Below are 22,065 nucleotides of genomic sequence, written 5' to 3'. Positions count from 1 at the left end.
TAGTGGAGCAGCAGCTGCTTACTCTTTCAAACCATCTATGGTTTCCCTGGTGTTTTTGTTTAGGTTTCTGTTGATCTGTTTAAACTGTATGCTTATTTGTAATATCTAGTTATGTGTTGTTTGAACGTGTGGGTTTCCCCCCCTGTGGTGTTGCCTGTTTCGAAACCAACAAAACAACACGATAATTCATATTCAGCAATTTTTTAGTTTTCAAAGTTGTCATGTCTTGGCTGAATGTAAGGTGAACTTGTTATTTCCCTCGGTTATCTGTTTCATTTAATAATACGTCTTATTTTTTTCTTTCTGTATTCATTCACGTCATGTTATAAGTGACTGTGTAGCATAAAATATTCATGCAGCGGTACAGAGATGAACACTTTTTCAATATTTGGTTTTTATTCTGAATAGCAGAATGTTAAATTTTACATTTATCAACAAAAATATTTTTCTAATGAACAAATCTTAGTTCTTATCAATTGATTTTTTTTTTAAACCTGCCTGTTGAACGGAAAGCCTTTGAAAACCCTAAATTTGAATTTTCGTCTCCCCTATGTAATCAAATGTTTGACAAACAGATCCATCAATCATACGAAGAGGGTCCCATATTCGGTAATCAGGTGTCCATGTAGTGTTCACACTTTTAATGCTAAACGTGTTATTGCAAACAGGTGGTTTACCAATAACAGATTTCAATGGGGCCTTTTTTTGTCTGTATCTCTTCTGAGAAACAACTACATTTAAACCAGTAGTAGGATCCTCGTTGCAGTTGTAGTTTACATTTCGTCCTGAATTTTCAGAATCTGAACTCTCGTATGAATTTATCGCAAAATCATCGTCCATCTTTCTTTTATCCATATAATCACGGAAATTTCTTTTACAAGATGATTCTGAACTATCTGGCGAGTTCTGAATAAAGTCGTCATCCATTTGGATATTAGATCTCAAGTGATTGTCCCTTTGAGTATTAATTTCAAGTTGAAAATTGTCTGCAAGTTCAAACGATGGCATAGAAAATGTTTCTGTACTTGAATTTTCATGAACATCTTTTGTCTGATGTACCGGTTGAGCTTTTATTTTGTTTGCTTTCTTTTTAGTTTTTGATTTTTGAACATTGGATTCTGTTATTTTCTTTCTTTTTGGCGATTTCACTTTTTCTTGCTTAATCGTTTCTTGTATTGGTTTGAGTGGGGCGAGAATTCCCTGACGTTTTAAGGGCTTTCCTATGTTGGTTGTTTCTAATGGTTTAAAACTTGGCATTTGGTGTGGTGAATTGTACACATAATCGAAAGATTTAGTAGAAGTAATATCATTTGACATCTTCTGTGTTTTATTCAATATTGTTGTTCCTCTTAATGGCAATAAAGCCTGAATACTTGATTTACTGATAATTTTATCATTCTGGTCATTTTTGTGATCAGGTATCATCCTTTGAAATAAACATGTTTGTATCTGTTCTATGGCAATGTTTTGATCTTCATCGCATTTCTCTAATGATTGATTTTTAGATTCTTGCCATCTTTCTAATTCACTTTTTGGCATATCGATGACTGAACAGTCGTCGGTTGTATCACCGCCACCGTCATCAATTACCAATGCTCCTCGATACAAAACGTTTCTTCCAACTGGTTTAATTGCTCCATCAAGATTTTCGATGTCTTCAAATACAATTTCTGTATTTTCCAATTTATTTCTGTTTAATTCTTCATTCAAATGTCTATTTGAAAGAACTTCATCTGGCACACACTTGTGTAACGTTGAAAGACGCTTCTTTGATAAAAAGACATCTTCGTTATCTATTTGAATCTCAAATTTACCTGTATAATAAAGAGGAATTTGTTGATTAAAATATGTGAAATATATAATTATGTGTATGACTCTTAACCGCGATGGTACTCTGAAACGTGTTTGTCACGCCGAGACGATTAAGTGCGATTTTATCACGTTGATTTTCGATGGTGGCATTGTGACGCTATCTTGTTAATAGCTTCACAGAAGTACGTTGGTAGTAACGCTGAAGTGCAATGGATTACAAAACAAGAATGTGTCCCTATTACATGGATGTCCCATCCGCACTATCATTTTCTATGTTCAGTGGACCGTGAAAATTGGGTAAAAATCTAATTTGGCATTAGATTTAGAAAGATCATATCATAACGAAAATGTGTAATAAGTTTCAAGTTGATTGGACTTCAACTTCATAAAAAACTACCTCGACCAAAAGCTCGGACGATAATGAATTCTTTAAATAGCAATTGAAAACATATACTTTTCATACTAAAAGCCATCACGCGTCATGTATGTAGACAAACGAATATCAACGAAAGGACCATCGCAGCTCGGAGAAGATATCAGCGAAAGTACCATCACACGTCTGTGAAGACCATCGCACACCAACGTAACCAACGCACTTCAGCGTGACCATCGCACTTTAGCGTACCCATCGCACATACAACTCCTACATATATAGATAGTATACGAATACATATACGATATTAACTTGTAATATTATAGTTAGATGTAACCGTGGGAGCATTCTTTAAATTCAACACAGTACTTTTTTGTGACTATTTTCATGGCAGTTTATATTAAAGTCATATGAAACGAGTGACTGGTGAAATATAATGTTTATCCCATTGATGCGCGAAATATCAGAACGGGAGCAATTAAAAGATTTAATATTTTAATTAGATTGTGTTTATCCAATTCTTGAACCAATCCATTTATACATCAAAAACTTCTGTGTACGGTTTTATCATTTTTTACGCATCCATATCGTTTCAATCCTAGAATCTATGATGAGTTTGTTCGTATAATCGTTAAAAAAAATTGGACTATTATGATGTGAAAATTTGGAAGCTAATCAATTGGTTATCAAAGTTACTAGCAATATAATTCATAAGTCGTGTTCTGAAGCGGCAGTTTACCGATTGTCACCTTATTAAACAAACGACAAAGAAGCCTGGATAGTGAGTTTGTTCTTTAATTTGAAGCTCCATATGACTTTAATACAAGTAATAGCATTTTAAAAAACTTTTTATGTTGTAAAAATTAGGATTTTTTTTTAAAGAAAATGATTTACAAAGAATGAGTTTTTTTTTTTTAAAACCAATTTTGAGATTCAACGTTTTTTTCATTTATTATCATTTACCTTTTGATTTAGTTTCAGATTGTATAGATTTTTGTTGAAAACAGTCTCTTTCGTACTCTCTATGTTGCCAAGATCCTGTGCTTTCTATCGATTCATTATTACTATCAGTATCTTTGTTTGATAGTTGTGTCTTTGATTCATTACCAAACAACGCATCCGTTTTAGGAATTCGTACAGTAGATTGATCAATATGTTGAATGTCTGCAATGATGTTTTTGGTTTCATTTTGTTCTGAAAGTATAATATCCCTCAAAAATTAAGAAAACTTCAATAAAGCAACATAAAGCTTAAGACTATCTAAAGGAACTCACACTGTCTTCCATAACGGAAACAATTCTGAATGGTATGGGATACATATATAGTCATGAGTTGTTTTGTTTTTTGTTATAGACCTGTACAATTACAAGTAAAAAATATCCTTTCCTGTTGGAACACATATTCTATTTCAGTTTTTGCACGAAGGACACATATTTCTTTTAGTGGAAATTATAGTCTATATTTGTTCCATTAGGAACTGATTTTATAAAGGAACTTATTCCATGTCAAGTGATCCAGTTATTATCATAACATTCAAATGTTTATTTCTATGTCATTTGGTCTCTTGTGGAATATTGTCTCAATGGCACTTATACCACATCTTCTTATTTCTATATGATATAAAATGCATTAAAACAACTACTCATATAGTTACCGTAGTATCGATCATTCATCTCTCTGGTGTGTATGGGAAAGGGATAACGAATATGATTTTTTTACTATTGGACTGTTCGATTATTTCGAAATATAATTTTAATGTGTTTTTCGTGTATGCGTTATTACCTCTTGGATTCTTTCAAGCTCGGTTCAAATTCGTTTCGTTATAAGAAAATTCCAGTTTTTATAGTTCTTAGCACGCCTTATCCTTGGATGTACGAATATAGTTCGTTGCCGGTCAAGGTCTATCATGTAAATAATTGTCAGTGCGTAATAGGCGAGTGTAATATTTGAAAAAGACGTCTAGTTAAGGACTTTAATGCACCCACCTAACACACGGCTAATTTCTTTTTTAAAGGAAAGAATAATGATTAAACTTTGATTTTTGCCCGGTCGTCACAAAATCGTACGGTGCAATTTTTGTAAAATTGACGTTTATTTCAGAAATTAGTTGAAAATTATATAATTACGACATGTTTTTCAAGCAAAGGAAATTAGTCGTATCTCTTCTTTTAGACAGAATAATTAAGTGAATTAGATTCTTAAAATAATGAAAAAAACAATATTTACAACTGTAAGTCCGCATGCTTTTGCATTCCTTCTAAATATTTGACATTTTGTACGAAAATTTTCATAATCCCGACCTTTTCGGATCTACAATTAAATTTTTATTAAATGTTTTTGCAATCTATCCGTTTTAGATCACACCAAATTACTCATCAGTTATCGTTTTTTCATTCAAGATCAAGACTTTATCTCAACATTTCTTAAAATCACGAATTTCTGTTATTTTAAAATGTTGGGTAAAATCACTATAATTTCCGGAATCCCTTATCTATTTCGTTATCGTTTTTTACTGAATATATTAGTCGATTTCCGTGTACTTAATAGTGCTATTAGAGTATGATAAATCATATTTAAACGGTTCTATTTCTATCTTTAACTTCAGTGTAGCTTAAATAGATATAAAATCGTCCAAAATAAAGATCAAATCAAAGTAAAACATAGTTTTTGAGTTCTGTAGAATTCACCCCTTTCTAAATAAGGAATCGTATTGGAAAATTGTAGAAAATCTTCCGAGTCGTGTCAAATTTTCACAGTCCAGTTCACAATGAAACCCTTCCTTTGCTAAAAAGCAAAAAAACTATCCATTTATTGACACAGATGCATAGTCTGTCATATATTTACTACATAGAAACTATGTAGTTAACACTTAAATGAAGATACAGTTGTATTGCCGCAGTGGGAAAACGAAAAGATGAGGTTTACAGAAGACTGATCGATGAATATGAAAAAAATGAAAACATCCCATTTGAAAATACAAAATATCATAAGAGTTGCTATAAATATTTCAAAAGTAAGCACAACCTATCAACTTCTGTTTTGTCTGTACAAAGACTTTGTACTACATGTACCAATTCTACCGACCAGTAGATCTTCTCATATATCAACGAGGACTCATTCTGATTTGTCTGTTTGTATATTTTGCAAATGTATAAAGCCTATAAGCAAGTTACACAACTTCATAAGGTATCCTCTGAGGAGCAACTCAAGCTGTATTGAGTGTTACTACATATATCTCCTACAATGATCTGATTTACAAAATAACTCATGATAATTTTACTTTTAAATCTTTATACCATCGAGCTTGCATCGCTAAATATTTGCTACAAAATTTGAAATCAGAAATTAAAGAGCTATTTAGTTCTTAACATAAAACAGCTTTTACTAACATTTCGACGATTAAAGGTGACGTGCCTGTACACAAGGAAGTATTCTGGTTAACAACTTTAAATACTTGATCAGTTAACCGGGCTTAATTTCTGCCCGAGGATCGCCGCCGAAAAAACTACACAACATATTATCAGCTTCAACAAAAACTAAAAAAACATGGTCAATTTATAGTTACATGTATACAGCTTCAACAAGGCCAAGGTACATCCAATATTGTATACAGTAGCTCTATAATTTTGTCTTATGCCGTAATGACAGAAAATTACCCGTTTAAAATGACTGTGATATTCGGTCTGTAAAATTTAAAGATCTGAGCAGTGACTGCGAAACTGGTTGCAAGCACTTAGTGCAGCTACTTTACGGAAGCAAATATAAGGTAAAGTTGTAATCCAATCAGATGAATATCCATTATCTAAAAACATTTCACTGGATTATTCAATTGAAATTATGCCACCTGCTTTAAAAACATTTCTGTGTTGTCTTTTGGATGATGGCACATCTGCGGCAGTTAATAAAGCGTACGATATTCCTATTGACAAAGTTCTTAGATGTATGGCTTTAGTAGAATGTATATTATCTATAAATATTTTTTTTACTCTTTTTCATTTAGGTTTATCACTACCAATGCACCGTGTTTATGGCAAACCTTTGATAACTATTAACAAGTTTGACTGATCAGGAGATTAGAAACAATGACAATGGGGCATACATTCTACATGGCATTATTTTTCTTCTGGGGGTTAAAATTTTATCCAAGACAATGTCGACCCAACTACAGAAACAATAAAAGATCTCCGTATGACTTTGGTTAGCTAAAAGGCAACATCGGTCCGATATGATGTCATCCAACTTTCTACAAGATTTGATCTGTTCACGCATTGGTATAGGTAAAGGGAGAGGGTTGAGATTTCCAAAAACATGTTTAACACCGCCGCAATTTTGCGCCTGTCCCAAGCCAGGAGCATCGTGTCTTTCTTAGTTTTGTATGATTTTTTATTTTAACTTCTTGAGTATATTTCGAAGCTTAGTATGACGTCCATTATCGTTTCAAAGTAGTACATTTTTGTTTAGGGGCCAGCTGAAGAACGCCTCCGGGTTTGGGAGTTTCTTGCTGCATTGACGACCCATTGGTGGTTTTTGGCCGTTGCCTGCTTTTTAGCGGGTTGGTGTCTTTTTGACAAATCCCTCATGTCTATTCAAAATTTTTAATTCAATCTGTATATAGTAGATCTTGTGTCCACTTTGAGCAAAACCTCTGCTGTACTGATATATGCCCATGCCAAGGAAGTTGTCTTTGTATGGATATGTTGACCGATAAGAATGATGAGATTACAAGTTAAAATGAAGCTATAATATTCCGATATCGCAATATTCCGACACCTAAATGGTCCAACATCCCATTGGTCCGACGTTTCGATCACGGGATTTTAACATTAGAAAGCCAAATAAAAGGTTCAATATTAGGATAGCCTAGTCCTCCGTTTGATGCGGTGAAACAAGATAAAAAAACGTAATACTTAGTGCCAAAGTAGCCAAACGTCATCACTAGTGTAATATTTAAAAAGAGCACAAACTACTTTGTCAAGTGTTGTTTGATTAATTATATATCTCAAGATACACGGAGGCCGACTGAAGTAAAATCAAACACATTTTGACGTACAATGAGTGATCATATTTTCCTTGCGATGTTTTATATTAAAATTGTCAATTTGTTGATATAAATATACCAGTAGCACTTTACTCATTTTAGTTATGTTTGTTAGTACTCTTATCATATCTGATTTAGTGATGAATGAGTTGTTAATGTCTGTGTCATTTTGGTCTTTTGTGGATAGTTGTCTCATTGGCAATCATACCACATCTTCTTTTTTATATATCAACATATTGCAACATATATAAAAGAAAATCTGCTCTATGGTTGTCAGGCTTTCAAACTAACAGGAGACCATACGCTTCCTCAATTTTAATAAACAGCTCATCATGGGACTTTTCTAAACAATTCAAAATACGTCATGTGTTATATTTTCCCCTTGCTTCAAATATTTTGTTTCGGATTATTTATATCAAATTTGCAGATATATATGTTTGTAAATACGTGCAATCAAATGATATGGAGGTATTATATGATTTAAATAATGCAAGGGCGACTACAGATACATTTGTGTGACTTAAATGTTGATTTTCAAAGACTCCGAGAGAAAACGTTATGTAACATGCGTTACCGTTAAAATCAACCAAAATTAATTAATATTATGATAGAAATATATTTTCCCAACAGTAATACAGCATTCCTATAAAATTGTTTCGTGTTTGCATTTGTTTTGACTCGATTTTACAACTGGAAGTATCCGTGAATTGAAATTGCACCCATGACCTTTGACCTCGATTTAAAAAAAAATGCACCATAATTTCTTTTGACGACCGGGATATTTAGAAAGTACACATTCTTAGCTTTCTAGTGATATATAATTTAGCCGTGTGTTAGGTAGGTGCATTAAAAATGTAAATTTGGCTCTCATATCACTCGCCTATAAATAAATATGAATTATAAAGAAAGCAAGCACGATGTCATAAGTCTCGACACCGATTCAACAATATAAAGCATGTAAATATAAGTAACTAAAGAAATGTAGGATTCATAACAAGCTAGAAAACAAAGATGTTATTCGAACGCCACATGTTGGCGGAATTTCGTAACGTAAATCGGCAACTGTCAAATATGCCGGGAACGACGTTACGTTTATAAAAAGGTACTGCCGCGATATTTAACGTTCACAACAGTAAAAACAAAAAACGTGTTGTAACCTGGTGTTAAATCAATGATATTTATGTTAGGAGCAGTTTTAAAAAATGATCAAATTTTAAAACAATAAAATGAACTTTCAGGACATCGTAAACCACTAAGTTAGACTGAAGAGTTTTCATACATACCTTGTAATGTCTCCAGTTGTCTATTTCCATGCATTTTTGTACTGTCTGATTCAAGCAAACTAGCTGTCATATTTATAGAATCGTCTTTGTCAATTTCTGAATTGCTATCCCAAGAACAACAACTTGTTACAGATGCATCATCATTATTCAGTAAGTTTTGACGTTCTGATCCGTCGCTGTCCCAGGAACCATTGCTCTTGATAGATGCTTCATCAAAATTAACTTTATTTTCTTTAATTTTACTGCCCGCTGGTCCAACATTTTTGACTAAATCAATGTCAAGTTGTGTTTCATGTTCTTTGTTTAAGCACGACAAATAACTTTTGGTCCTAAGAATCTCATCAACAGTAAAAACTTCATTGTCTATATGCCTATTTTTCATTTTTGTTTCACTGTTTGCAGCTGAAACAACAAGATCAACAGGTGCTGTGTCACCTGAAGGACTACTATTTAATGAACAAATATTCATGTTGCCTGCCACATCATGTTTTATATCGGGTTTGTCAATTGCTGAATTGCTATCCCAAGAACAACAACTTGTTACAGATGCATCATCATTATTCAGTAAGTTTTGACGTTCTGATCCGTCGCTGTCGCAGGAACCATTGCTCTTGGCAGATGATTCATCAAAATTAACTGTATTTTCTTTAATTTTACTGCCCGCTGGTCCAATATTTTCGACTAAATCAATGTCAAGGTGTGTTTCATGTTCTTTGTTTAAGCACGTCAAATAACTTTTGGTCTTAAGAATCTCATCAACAGTAAAAACTTCTTTGTCTATATGCCTATCTTTAATTTTTGTTTCACTGTTTGCAGCTGAAACAACAAGATCAACAGGTGCTGTGTCACCTGAATGACTACTATTCAATGAACAAATATTCATGTTTCCTGTCACATCATGTTTTATATCGGGTTTGTTGGAAAAAACACTGAATGTAGACGACTGGTCACTTTTCTTCGATGTATCTTCAAAGTTGTTGATTTCATAAGTATCAGCATAATGTTCCTTGTCACACTGACCAATTTTGAAATAGTTTTTATGTTCAGTACTTTGATGTTCTGAAAAAAAGTCAATGGTAGCTTTGTTTTATAAAAGCGTAAATTGATACAGCCTGAATTTCCAGTTTCAGTCTAAATGACCCAACCATCATCCTGATCGACTAACATTGCAGAATCGATATATTTTATATGAATTTTTAATTTGTTCTCGTCCTGAATATGCATGGCGTATTTAATATTTGAAAAAAGGACAGCAACAATCAATTTATAAAAGGCATTATAAACTGTTGTGTCGTTTGCATATTAATATGATGTGAAAACGCTTGACTGAAAAATTTCAACTAATGCCGTCTTCTCTGGTACCTTTGATAACTATTTACGCCCTTGGGTCAATGCCACTACTGGTGGTCGTTTCGTCCCCGAGGGTAGTCTAGTATTCGTCAATTTCGTGTTGACATGAATATCAATTATAGGTTATGGTCATTTTTGTAAATTTCCTGTTTGCAAAAGTATGAATTATTCGAAATACTAAAGATGTTCTTATCCAAGGCGTAAATTACCGTAACCGTATTTGGCACAACTTTTTGGAATTTTGGGTCCTCAATGCTCTTCAACTTTGTTCGTGTTTGGCTTTCTAACTCTTTTGATCTGAGCGACACTGACGAGTCTTATGTAGACGAAACGCGCGTCTGACGTATTAAATCATAAGTCTGGTATCTTTGATTACTATATTCTCTGTTATTGTATTCGGTTCTCCGATGTTTTTGACTTTTGAAGTTATTTTTCTATTCACCAAAGGAAAAACCAGTAAAACGTTGCATATTTAAAAACAAAATAATAGAGTAAAAAATTAAGATACAAATGGGAATACAGTATCAAAGGTTCTATTGGGACTGGAAACACGAAGATCAAAATTAAGAAGACAAGAAGAAAAATGAGCAGACGACAAACTACAACACAGCCTGTAAAAGGTTCATGGTCCCTTAATAAATTCCATAAACAGTAAGTATTGGGATATATAGATAGTTTGTTATACTTTTTGATATTTTACTTCAACTGAACATCTACGTCAGTATCAATTATATTTGTTATGAAAAGGAGTAGGTCCGGTAAGGCCTATTTTTTGCCTCAAATTTCAAGTTTATCTGACGAAAGATTGTAGACAGTTTTTAAACATTTAAGTGTCTATCTACTTCAGTCGATTCAATTTGTTATTGTGAAAAATTTAACCGAATAAGTCATTAACTTCAAGCTTAAATATGAAAAATATTTAAAATATGCCATAATATGTCACTTTTCAGATGTTTTTTGTTATAAATGAAAGTGGTCGCATTCGTCTTCACGCTCAACCTTTATATATGTTATGTATTATCATCAAATACAAATTGCATTTAAATATTAAGAATGAGCACAAATGCGGCCACTTCCATTTGAGACGAAAACCGTCTAATATTTAACTCAAATGCTTAAATTTCAGTAATTTAGCATGACTTAATGATGCTAGTACCCGATATGTGTGCATTGTATTGTCAACAACTGTCCATATTTATGTAGCAGAAGTATTTTACTTTCTAATAAATAGCTAAGAGTTTACATTTGACCTATTTTGTAAAACTGCTATATTTTGGGACCAGAAAGGGGTCTTACTGGACCTACTCATTTGTCATGAAAGCAGAACAGAAATGCTATTATAACTATTATACCTGCAATGTTTTTCGTCTTGCTACCAGACACGTAACTGGGTTCATCCGTTGTCTCTATGCTTTTTAGGAGTAGATCATCACTATCGAGCTTGTTCAGAGGATTTGAAATATCTTCGATTTTCTTGGTAGCAATGAAAGCATCAACATTCTGATTTCTTCTGTTGTTATTTATGCCATCTTCTTCCTTGCACACTGAAACACCATCGTATGTCCTATTTTTCTTTTCTGAACATTCGAAAAGACCGGTTTGACATACCTCTTCGCTGAAGTCTGATTTTGTAGATGCCCAGTCTGATCTGCTAGAAGGCGTTGATGGACATTCAGATATGGTTCTAATTTCAATTCTGTCAATGCCTTGGATTACGGACGGCCAGTCCGATGTTGATAATGGTGTACGTAGACATTCAGGTACCGATTTGACTTCAACAATGTAACAGTTTTGTTGAGCGTAGGGGTTATTTTGCAAAAGATCATTTTTTAAATGGACCGGAAATTCTTTATGATCACCGTAGAGGGGTGTTTCGATCTCATAATTGTGATTTACAACATTTTGTTTCTTACTTTCATTACGTGTTAAAGATTTCTGTGGTTCATGTTGTGTCTTTTGTACCAACGTGTCCTCATTGTTAATGGATGTATCCCTGACATTACTAAGTTTTTCCGTTGTAATGGGGTCCGTTACCATGTGATCGTCTGCACGGAATTCTGGTTTAATTGTAGAAGTGTCACACAACGTGTTCAAACCGTTGTGTGGGGATTCCGGTGGGATCGTTGGAATATTCCAAGAGCAGCTTTCGTTTGACAAGTCGTCGGTTAGATCGGACATACGATTAGCGTGGTCTCTTTGTATAGTTTCAACTACACTACTTATGATATTTGGAATAATATCAGAGCTCAGCGATTCACTAGAAAAGGATTTATGTGGTTGGTTATCTATTATATCCTCGTTGATGTGTTTGTCGAGACTATTTCGTCCCTGGGGCTTAATCGACTGCATTGTAAGTTCATTGTCATCTGTCGATTCCTCTAGTTTTGTCCTTATTTGACCATTATGAGCCAAATTGTCTGCTTCATTTTGCAAAGCACTCCCTGAAACAGATACATGAACTAAACTGCTAGGACTGCTAATGAAAACTGTTTCAGTTGGTTTATTAAACTTTTCAAACGAGCATCCTCTTCCTCTGGACTGACTGGAGTTGCTTGATTTGTCTGATTCATATAAACTTCGACTGCCAAATTGATCATTACTTGGATGTGATTTTGTTGATGATAGATTTTCATAGTTATTTATGTCTCTTGTGACTACGTCATTGTTCAAATTTTCAATCTGGAAAAGATTTTTACAATCGTCTAAATCTTTTTTCGTCTCCATGTATGTGACAACAGCAAGAACCCATTTTGCCGACTTCAAAATTCGTCTTTTCATATCAGTCTTAGTATTAGGAGATAATAATTCAAGATCGAATGTTTTGAAATCATTTTCTTCTTGATTAAAAGTTTTAGAACTGACATCGACAGAAACTAGTTCTTTCTCTTCGTGTAAAATTCGTGTATTTGCACTCTCTAAAATTCTTTTTCTTTTTTCTCTCAGTTCTGTTATAGTAAAAAAGAAATGTTTTTTTCACTAATACGACATTTTACTATTTACCTTAACAAAATGGTTTTTTTAACAGTACACTTAGATACATTATAAATATCGATCATCGTTAGCGAATACAACTTAGTTATAAAAAAATATTGTTTTGCCTTCATACACATGTAAATAAATAAAAATATTTCATATGCAATATTATGCACTTTTTCAATGTATAATTATTAACAATAAATTTACTTGTAATATGGTTTAATTCTGTTCTTTCACTATGACGTACAAGTACACACCTTGAAGGGTCGAGAATGTCTTGTCTTAAAAGTTATATAATAATAATGTCATATTTTAAATGTTTTTCGTTATTTTGAGACAGAGAAAAGTTACGGATAATACGCAGTGTGGTAGTTTTTAGTTCCCTTTTTATAACTATGAAAGTAGTTTGATCGTGTACAAATTCTGTTACAATTGTATGATTTGACTAAAATTAAATAGAATGGAAAACTGACTTCTTGCAGATGCGGATCCAGGGGGGGGGGGGGTTCTGGGGGTTGGAATCCCCCTTTTTTTTTACGATTGAGGCATTTGGATGGGGACATGTAGTTGGAAACCCCCCTTTGTCCTTGGTTAGGACCCCCCCACCCCCCTTTTCAAAATGGCTGGATCCGTCCCTGCTTCTTGTCAAGTGTATTAAGAAAGATCAAGCATTAGGAAAGATCTATTACAAATGTATGAGTTGTTTCATTCAAATATGCCAGTTGATACACGAACGATAACTTTTGATTTTCCACTTACTACGTACAAATTAATGTATACTAAGGGTTAGTAAAAGATATGCTATTTTTTTAATCCTGCAGAATATGCATTTCTCTTAATTTGGGGATAGACGAAAACGAAGCCAATTATGGTGTTGCAGTCAATTGGCCTTACTCGCCCATTCTGTAATGAACCTAATAGAAAAGAGGTTGCTCATACTTACAAATGAATGATTTTGAATAAAAGTAGATGTTTAGTCACGAGTAAAGTATATCTAGAAGATAGTTATATTCCCGACGAAGCTATCAATAATGGACATTTCATAACCCACAAAATATAAAAAGAATTTAATTTAATATCTAAATGTCACATTCTAATCAATAGTTTTGATTGAAGGCAGTGTAGTGAACAAATTGAACTAACCCTACAATAGAAAGACTTATATGCAAAGACGGATAATTAACACCGAAAGAAAAGTAAAAGTATGTTTACCTGTGTTCGAATCATTACCAATTCTTTCAATTAGGCTTTTGGTGGGTTTCACTGCACATTCTGGTATCTTTTCAAAAGATTCATCTATATCAAAATCAGGATCAACTAAAAGATTACTGGTTACGTTTGGTCTAGTAGAAAGATTAAATGATGATTCTTCTTCGGTTTTTCCAGTTATGTCTGTATCTTCACTTTTACTTCGTAAATACATCTGAAAGCTTCTGCCAGAAGATTGGCTTTCTGACCAGAACGAACTATCAGTATCATGAAACGATATCGGCACATCCTCCAACCTTGTGAACATAAGATCCAGTTTTGGCACAACTAACTCTTCTCTATAGTATTCGCCATCAACAACGTCATCGCATGGATCAGGACCGTTTCTTGCCCAGTTAAATGGCACCGCACTCTCTGGTAGATAGTATGAAAATGTAGACGGATGTGACTTTGATTCATTAGGTTTAATGTCAATGTGTTCTTCGTCACTTTGGTGATTTTGTTTCATTATCATAAACGGTTTGTTTGTTTGTGCCTTTTCAATAAATATCTCCCTGTCTGATGATTTATCTCCGTATGTAGATGACATTAATGTTGTTGTTGATTGGGAAACATTTGCTGCCCGTAGATCGTCTTCAGAAGAATAATATTCAAACGTTGTCGGGGGAATTACTGTTCTACTGGAACCCATGACATTTAAAAACATTTCCTCATTGTTCTTGTATGTTGTTTCTAATGAGATACCATGTCTTTCCCGGGGCATTTCTTGATCAAATGTATACTTTTGATTTGAAATGTCAACGGAATCTGCAACATCAGCAGATACTTTATTTTGATTATAGTACATTTTTTCACCGACAATACGATTTCTGGTGTTCAAGTAATCAACTATAATTTTATCTTTACTGGGTTTACATCCTAGGCTCCTGGCGCGCTTATTGCAAGCGTCAATTGTTGTGGTGATAATTGATTGCATCCGGGTCTCAAAATGATCATCATCGATCATATATTTAGAATTCCTATGACTATTCCAGATTTCGTCGATGTCTGTGTTATTTCTGAATAGTTCATTTTTACTACCATCAGTCAAATCATTATTGTCATGTGTATATCTATTACAATAAAATGACATAGCCTGAAAATGAAAAAAAAATAATATATAATAGAATGCGTTATTGAAATTATTGTAAAAATTATGTAAATATCAATGGTACTGATGCTTTATTTTCTCAAGCAATTATCATCGTGATTATTTTCCGTATTGGGTGATCTTAAGAATGTATTCTTCTGACGTTTCATTAAAATCTCGTTCTGATATTATTTCCAACACATGTGATGTAAGTGGAATATATTATTACCAATCAAGTCAGTCTTTTTATCCAAATTTTTTAGAAAATGGGTGAGGGGTACAAGAAATGATTTTTCCAGAAACATGTACATCCAATATCTCTTTTTTGCTTTTTAAATATCTTAAATATGTATGTTATCAATCATTCTTAACAAATGAGCATTTTTACTGCTATTTATAGGATTAGAAAAATGTGCTTACCTCATCATTTTTGTTATCAAGTTGGCCCATGCAGCAGTCAAGGAAAACCTTTACATTGCTGATCGAACTATCTGAAAAGCAAGCAACGCAATAAAATACACATAAAAAACACAACATATATGTTTATAATATTTCTGAATATATTTACCCATGGACGATATATGAAATATTAGCCATATTTTTACCATGTTTTTATGTCTCTTCTCATCATCTTAGTTTTCGTGTAACTTAAAATCATTTGTGTTTTATGCTCATATACACAAAATTTCGTGGTTAAAAACAACTTAAGTTATTTCCGTATGAAGAGTGGAAATGCCTTATAATAAGAAACAACACTGCTATTTGCATTTAAGCATGGCCACAATTTATTTTTCATCACTTTAAAACATACCTGGAATCTTTTCAACTGCAAACTCCATTAAAGTTTTCAGTTTGTTCATATCAACTGTTTTCTCTGTGTTGTTTTCTGTTTGTGTTTCTTTGTCTTTCATATTGCCATACTGACGACTGAAGTATTTAGGAAGCAATTCTTTGAGTATTGCTGTTGCTTTGAATAATCTATCACCATCAGTCTCAGTCTCGGTGCTGTTTTCGAACCTCTCGGTGTTGTTATCAAACCCCTCGGTGTTGTTTTCGAACCTCTCGATGTTGTTTTCGAACCTCTCGGTGTTGTTTTCGAACCTTCTTGGTGATCGCAATGCCAATTTATGACGATTGTTATTTGAATTCTGGAAGCAATCGAAAATTTGTATCTCAATGTGAAAAAAATGCTTTCAATGTGCACTTATTTTGAAGAGATCTATTAATAATAATGATAAAAAAAGAAATATCCATGCCATTCGATTACAAATTAATATTAAAGTGTCATTTCATTTGATGTCTTCAAAATCTTTCACTGCATAAACTTTTCTAAACATAATATTTTTAATAATGATGGCAAAGCGATTCAAATCTACAAAGACCTGGGTATCTTTTTATCTTACCTGAAGAAAGAATTCTCGCCCATTACGTTTTATGTCCATAATTCTTTGTCTGGTTTCCTGTATTTCTGATAAATCTTTGAACTGCTCAATCTCTGTATAAAATTATTTGAAGTTAAATCAAGATTTAATATATTAAATAGCTTTATCATAATTGGCAAATAAATTTTAAGCGATGTTATTAGCTAGTCTGTTTTATATATCTTGCATTGGACTTATGTTATAACAAATGTTTTAGGGTTTCTGTCAGTGCTTGTTAGTGTCAGTGTAATGGGGAAACAAGGTTTACAGTTAAATCCCATGCACGATATCATTTGTGTATTTATAGATTATCGTTGATCATCTCAACGAGATTGATGTTCTCGCTTGAGCCGGGACGGCGAAAGCGAGAAAGGCAATCGAGTTGAGATGACCAATGATAATCTGTTTATCGCTATTTTACCTATGACGACGTTGTCAATTTCATGTCAACTTCGTTAGCAACGCCACGTGCCTGCTTAGTTTCTAGCAATAATTTTTCCATCTCAAGCGAGTAGAATGATATGAAAATTATCACAAAAAAAGATCAAACGAAAAATGCACAAAATAGCGATAACACAGTCACTTTGTATTGTATTAAAAATGAAAATTTAATGTCTTACACGAATAATTCAGTCGTTATATTCTGCTGATCTACGATGGCTACTACATTAACGCATGAACGAAAAATGGACACGGAGAGGGATTGAATTATTCAAGTTATGAAATGTCATGATATGCTTCATGTATGTGAGGAAGAGTAGCAAAATGAATAATTGATAAGGGTGTACGTGTTGCCTCAAAAATGTATCGGGCCCGATCGCCCTAATAACATGTTCGCCACGGATTCCCTCAAAACAGGTTATCTTTGGTAGATAGTGTGTCTCATTGGCAATCATATCACGTCATCTTATTTTTATATGAAATGTCTCGGGTGATTTTATCAACCTCCTATTTTCATTTTTCCTTCAAACTGACAACAAACCATCTCCATAAGGGAACTGATTTGACATGTTTTTCTTGAATTTTGAAACTCATCTTTCCTCCTTGTATTGGTGAGACAGTTTTACATGCTATTATCTGAACTATGATTTGTTTTGAGACGGATAAAAGCTCAAAAATCGTAACTATTTATTGCTAACACAATGAAGGAATTCAATAAGCAATTAATATTTGAATTTGAATTTGAATAAAACAAAAGTTCCAAAAGAAACTTATAGATTCTTAAAAAACAAGTCTAAAGCAGGTGTCAGAGAAAACAAAATAAAATCATACAGGACTATGCAAGATTGGTTATGTTCCGGACCATATGAGTATTTGGACCATACGCGTATGGTCCACGTATGGTCCAACCGTACGCGTATGGTCGGGGTAATTAACACTCTGTTACAGTTTACCTTTAATACTTCTAAACTCTTCATATGGTATGACCGTTAATTAAAAAGACGCTATCATTATTATATTATATCAAAACGATTAGCTAAATAGAAATTAGAAGTTTCACACAGTTAATTTTATTTACTTGTCAAAACTATAATAAACACATTTTATACCGATCATTACCGAATGGTCAATACCGATTTGTTATTACGAGAAAATGGCAATATGCCGACTCAAAAAAATAAATTCCAAAAATTCTTAATGAATTGTTACAAAAGAAGTAAATGGAAAGTTAAGTTATCTTGTGAGTATGATGTATTGCAGTCATGCTACGATATTTGAGATCTACAGCTTCTTAAAAACACCGTAGACATATCGGAATGGCCCAAGACCTCGGTATCAATGTACGCAGCTACGAAAAGGCTAGCTTTTCACTCGCAAACATAAGGTGTTAATGCAAAGGATCGTGCACAACCAATACTTATAAATGACGTTAAGCACGATATTGCGTCTCAAATGGTAACGTCAATTTCTTACGTTTTACGGCGATTAATGATTATATGGGATAAGTTTTTTATTTTGCTTGTAATTTTTGTTTTGCATATCAATATGGATACTTCTTAATGAATAGTTGTACTGAATATGCATGAAATATTTCCCACTGAAAGTAACGTAAGCAACAAACAACAAAATATATCGTATTTCGGTAATGCATAAATCTATATGAAATGAGAAGATATATACAGTATGATGGGTGCCAATGAGACAACTCTCTACCAGAGACCAATTGACATAAAACTTAATAAAATGCAATGTTTCCCCATTTAGATCCGAAAAGGAGGAAGATATATATTTTGCTTTACTATAATAAGTTTGTCGGGAATTACAAGTTAAACGGGTCTTGCTTATAAAATTTAATTTACTAATAGCGGTACAATTAGATTAAAAAAATGAAACGATTGTCAGAAATAAAAGGTTATTTATAATTCATCTCGTATACATTATTTACAAGCTTTGTATGATGTGGAGAGGTGTATATATGGAGAGGTGTATATAGCCAATGGCACGCTTTAGGCCCAATTTCATTTTTACTTTCAAGTTTTATACATATAAATCTTATTGCAGAGAAATGAAACAAAATCGAAGTTTTACGCTTCCCAAATTTGAAAATTTGAAAAAGAGGATTTTTTTATCCTCTCGTGATACTAACTTTTTCACAACTTAAGAACCTCATCTAAACGAACAACCCCAGTCTTCGGATTTTTTTAATACTTTGTGTTCCTATTGATAGTATCTGACCATCAAGAAAATTCTGTCTGATGAAATATACAGACGGCGATCCACCATAAATAGCGTACCCCGAATAGACAATTAACGTTGAAAACGTATGAAAATCGTCCAGTGGACAAACTTGCAAGACATTTCATTTCTTTGAAAACGAAGTCGTTTTGACTACGCAAATTATTAAAAACTATGTAGCTGTTTTGCAAAGTTAAAGCACAATTACGGAAAAGCACTATGTAGCATGCAACTAATCTAATTTTTCAATGCATAACGTCGCAAATGCCAATTTATTTGTAAAAAGCGGCAAAATCCGACATTGGACATCTTGCAAGACATTTGCCAGAAGCCGTTGCATTTTTATATGAAGTGTGAGTGCTGGAAAAATTCGATTCTGATATGGTCTCTGGATGTACATTTGTTAGCATAATTTACACAAACGAAATATCATATAATCTTATATTTTAAAACCTATAAATTTTGATAACTTAACATTTTCCAAAATCTGACCATAATGACCACTATTTGTTTTTACCAAAAATTAGCGTTGATCGTTACAGGAACGCATATTCAGTAATATTGTAATACTTTATATATAAATCATATCATTCATTCGAATTTTCGTGGATATAACACTGTTTTGAAGAACACAAACACCCCTGCTGAAGTTATTATGCGTATAGTCTGTTACGTCTGACACGCATATTTTTGACGTTTAGTCAATATGTTGTCCTTATTTTAGACTATAGTAAAGTATGATAAAACAATTCGCACTTTTTTTCGAAATAGTATTTACCTGTCTAGTCTATGGATATAAGTTTTATATATCTTAACTGTTATGATTTTATAGAAAAGCTGTTTTTTTAGTGTGGACATTTGCAAAAAAGGTATGATACCGTGTAGAAGTAAATGTCACCCCAAGCCTACATGGAAGAATGTAATTAGCGATGAAAACTAACTATGGCATCAATATTTATTTTTTACGTAGTATTTGAATTATAAAAATAATACATTGTCATGTAACCATCATTGTTTTTTTAGATACAGTTTGTGTATTATTGAAACTTTTATAATGTTATTTAAAAAAAATTACCTATATGGTCTAAATACTCATATGGTCCGGCCCGTTAATAACCAAACGAGTATTATACTCATATGGTCATGACCATACGCGTATGGTCCAAATACTCATATGGTCCGGAACAGATATAGATGTTTTAAGAACATAGCAAAACACTGAAAAGTCGAAAAAAAAACTCATTTTCTATCAAACGAAGTTTCCAATTAATTCATTCTACTTACGGTTCTCTGTTAAAGGACCAGTAATCCTCAAGATGTCTAACATATAAGATGACAATCGGCATTCACCATGGATATCTAGAACCATACCAAAATTGATTAAAGTGCTGGCTGTCGAAAATGACATCAATACAATATAATATATATATAAGTCCCTGTTGCATGCTTTTATCAAAAGCAAGGAAAAGTCTAGTGATTTTTCATCTATACCTTTTCTTTTATACTCGTATACAGATTTTTTTTCCTCGGAGGTAATAAAATTGAGAATGGAAATGGGGAATGTGTCAAAGAGACAACAACCCGACCAAATAAAAAACAACAGCAGAGGGTCACCAACAGGTCTTCAATGTAGCGAGAAATTCCCGCACTCGGAGGTAAGTTTTTTTTGGTTATTTTACCGTTTTTGTAAATGACTAGCAGGTATCACTAAAGCCTAATGAAAAATGGGGGTGCTATCACCGCCATACTTTAGCATCCAATTTACCCTTTCAGAGCAACTGGTATGAAAATATATGGTATAATTTCATATGAGTCAATTATCCAACTGAGACTTAAAGGCCTTAATGCAAATAACTATAAGGTAATGTATGGAATTCAACAATGAGGAAAACCACTACCGTAAAGGAAGCTATAAAAAATATATTACACCGAATTTTCGTTGGGTTCCCATTGCCGCGTATCATTGAGTTGGTATAAATGGTACGAATTAACTCTATACGATTAAACAAATGAATAAATAATAGCATTTTCCGTGGTTTAAATATGTTATATATATGTTAAATATAGTTCAATTTTGGATACAAAGATAATAATAAAAACTTACCCATGGCCGATTGTTCACCAATATATGTTCGTGTACAATTCAAATTGTAGATATCTGATAAAGAAATGTTTCTTGAAATCTGAACACTACAATGATTTCATTAAAAATGACTTGGGCGGAAGTCAACGTTAACACGGGAACGTCAGTGACGTTAATGCCATTGTTTGCCGTTCGCATACTTACTATGACGTTACGCACGGTATTCGGTCTATGTTTCATTTGACCATTTCTTGGTGCACAAGTAGGACAAAAGCATATCAATTCTGCGTATTATTAAATAATTACTTGTCTTGATTCATCATTTTAATCAAAATTAAATAAGACCTGATTTTAATAATTTTAATGTTATGTATTATTACATAATTAAACAATGATTCCGTCATAAAATGCCGTTTTTGCCGTGTAAGACGTAACAACAATAACTGACCATCCCTTTACTTTCCTATATTGGCTAGAGGTATAGGGGGAGGGTTGAGATCTCATAAACATGTTTAACCCCGCCGCATTTTTGCGCCTGTCCCAAGTCAGAAGCCTCTGGCCTTTGTTAGTCTTGTATTATTTTTTTTTAATTTTAGTTTCTTGTGTACAATTCGGAAATTAGTATGGCGTTCATTATCACTGAACTAGTATATATTTGTTTAGGGGCCAGCTGAAGGACGCCTCCGGGTGCGGGAATGTCTCGCTACATTGAAGA

The 22,065-nt window shown here is 33.2% G+C and overlaps 1 protein-coding gene across 3 annotated transcripts; it reads right to left on the bottom strand.

Moving 5' to 3' along the window:
- Window positions 1-377: 377 nt before the first annotated feature.
- LOC139482826 (uncharacterized protein PF3D7_1120600-like) lies at window positions 378-21,505 on the bottom strand. Of its 3 annotated transcripts, none has more exons than XM_071266880.1 (11): window positions 21,372-21,505; window positions 20,552-20,626; window positions 16,574-16,665; window positions 16,230-16,318; window positions 15,982-16,187; window positions 15,591-15,661; window positions 14,045-15,176; window positions 11,209-12,801; window positions 8,507-9,565; window positions 3,149-3,379; window positions 378-1,814 (listed from the first exon to the last, which is right to left on the bottom strand). In XM_071266880.1, the coding sequence occupies exons 1-11, from the start codon at window positions 21,373-21,375 to the stop codon at window positions 526-528; spliced, it is 5,841 nt and encodes a 1,946-aa protein (XP_071122981.1). In that variant the 5' UTR covers window positions 21,376-21,505; the 3' UTR covers window positions 378-525. The 3 variants fall into 3 exon arrangements, with proteins under 3 accessions (XP_071122981.1, XP_071122986.1, XP_071122975.1); XM_071266885.1 differs by having other exon boundaries at window positions 16,251-16,318; XM_071266874.1 differs by having other exon boundaries at window positions 15,982-16,318.
- Between the last annotated feature and the right edge of the window lie 560 nt (window positions 21,506-22,065).

Source organism: Mytilus edulis, chromosome 1, assembly GCF_963676685.1.
Source record: "Mytilus edulis chromosome 1, xbMytEdul2.2, whole genome shotgun sequence".
NCBI classification, from domain to species: domain Eukaryota; kingdom Metazoa; phylum Mollusca; class Bivalvia; order Mytilida; family Mytilidae; genus Mytilus; species Mytilus edulis.
This window is presented reverse-complemented; position numbering and strand designations above follow the sequence as displayed.

What these genes read in the sequence shown, in the direction of transcription:
- LOC139482826 (XM_071266874.1), bottom strand. An exon ending in TGGTAATGATTCGAACACAG is followed by an intron (nt 12,802 to 14,044) that starts GTAAACATACTT and finishes TTACTATAACAG; the next exon opens with AACTGAGAGAAAAAAGAAAA. An exon ending in ATCTGAAACTAAATCAAAAG is followed by an intron (nt 1,815 to 3,148) that starts GTAAATGATAAT and finishes TTTATTATACAG; the next exon opens with GTAAATTTGAGATTCAAATA.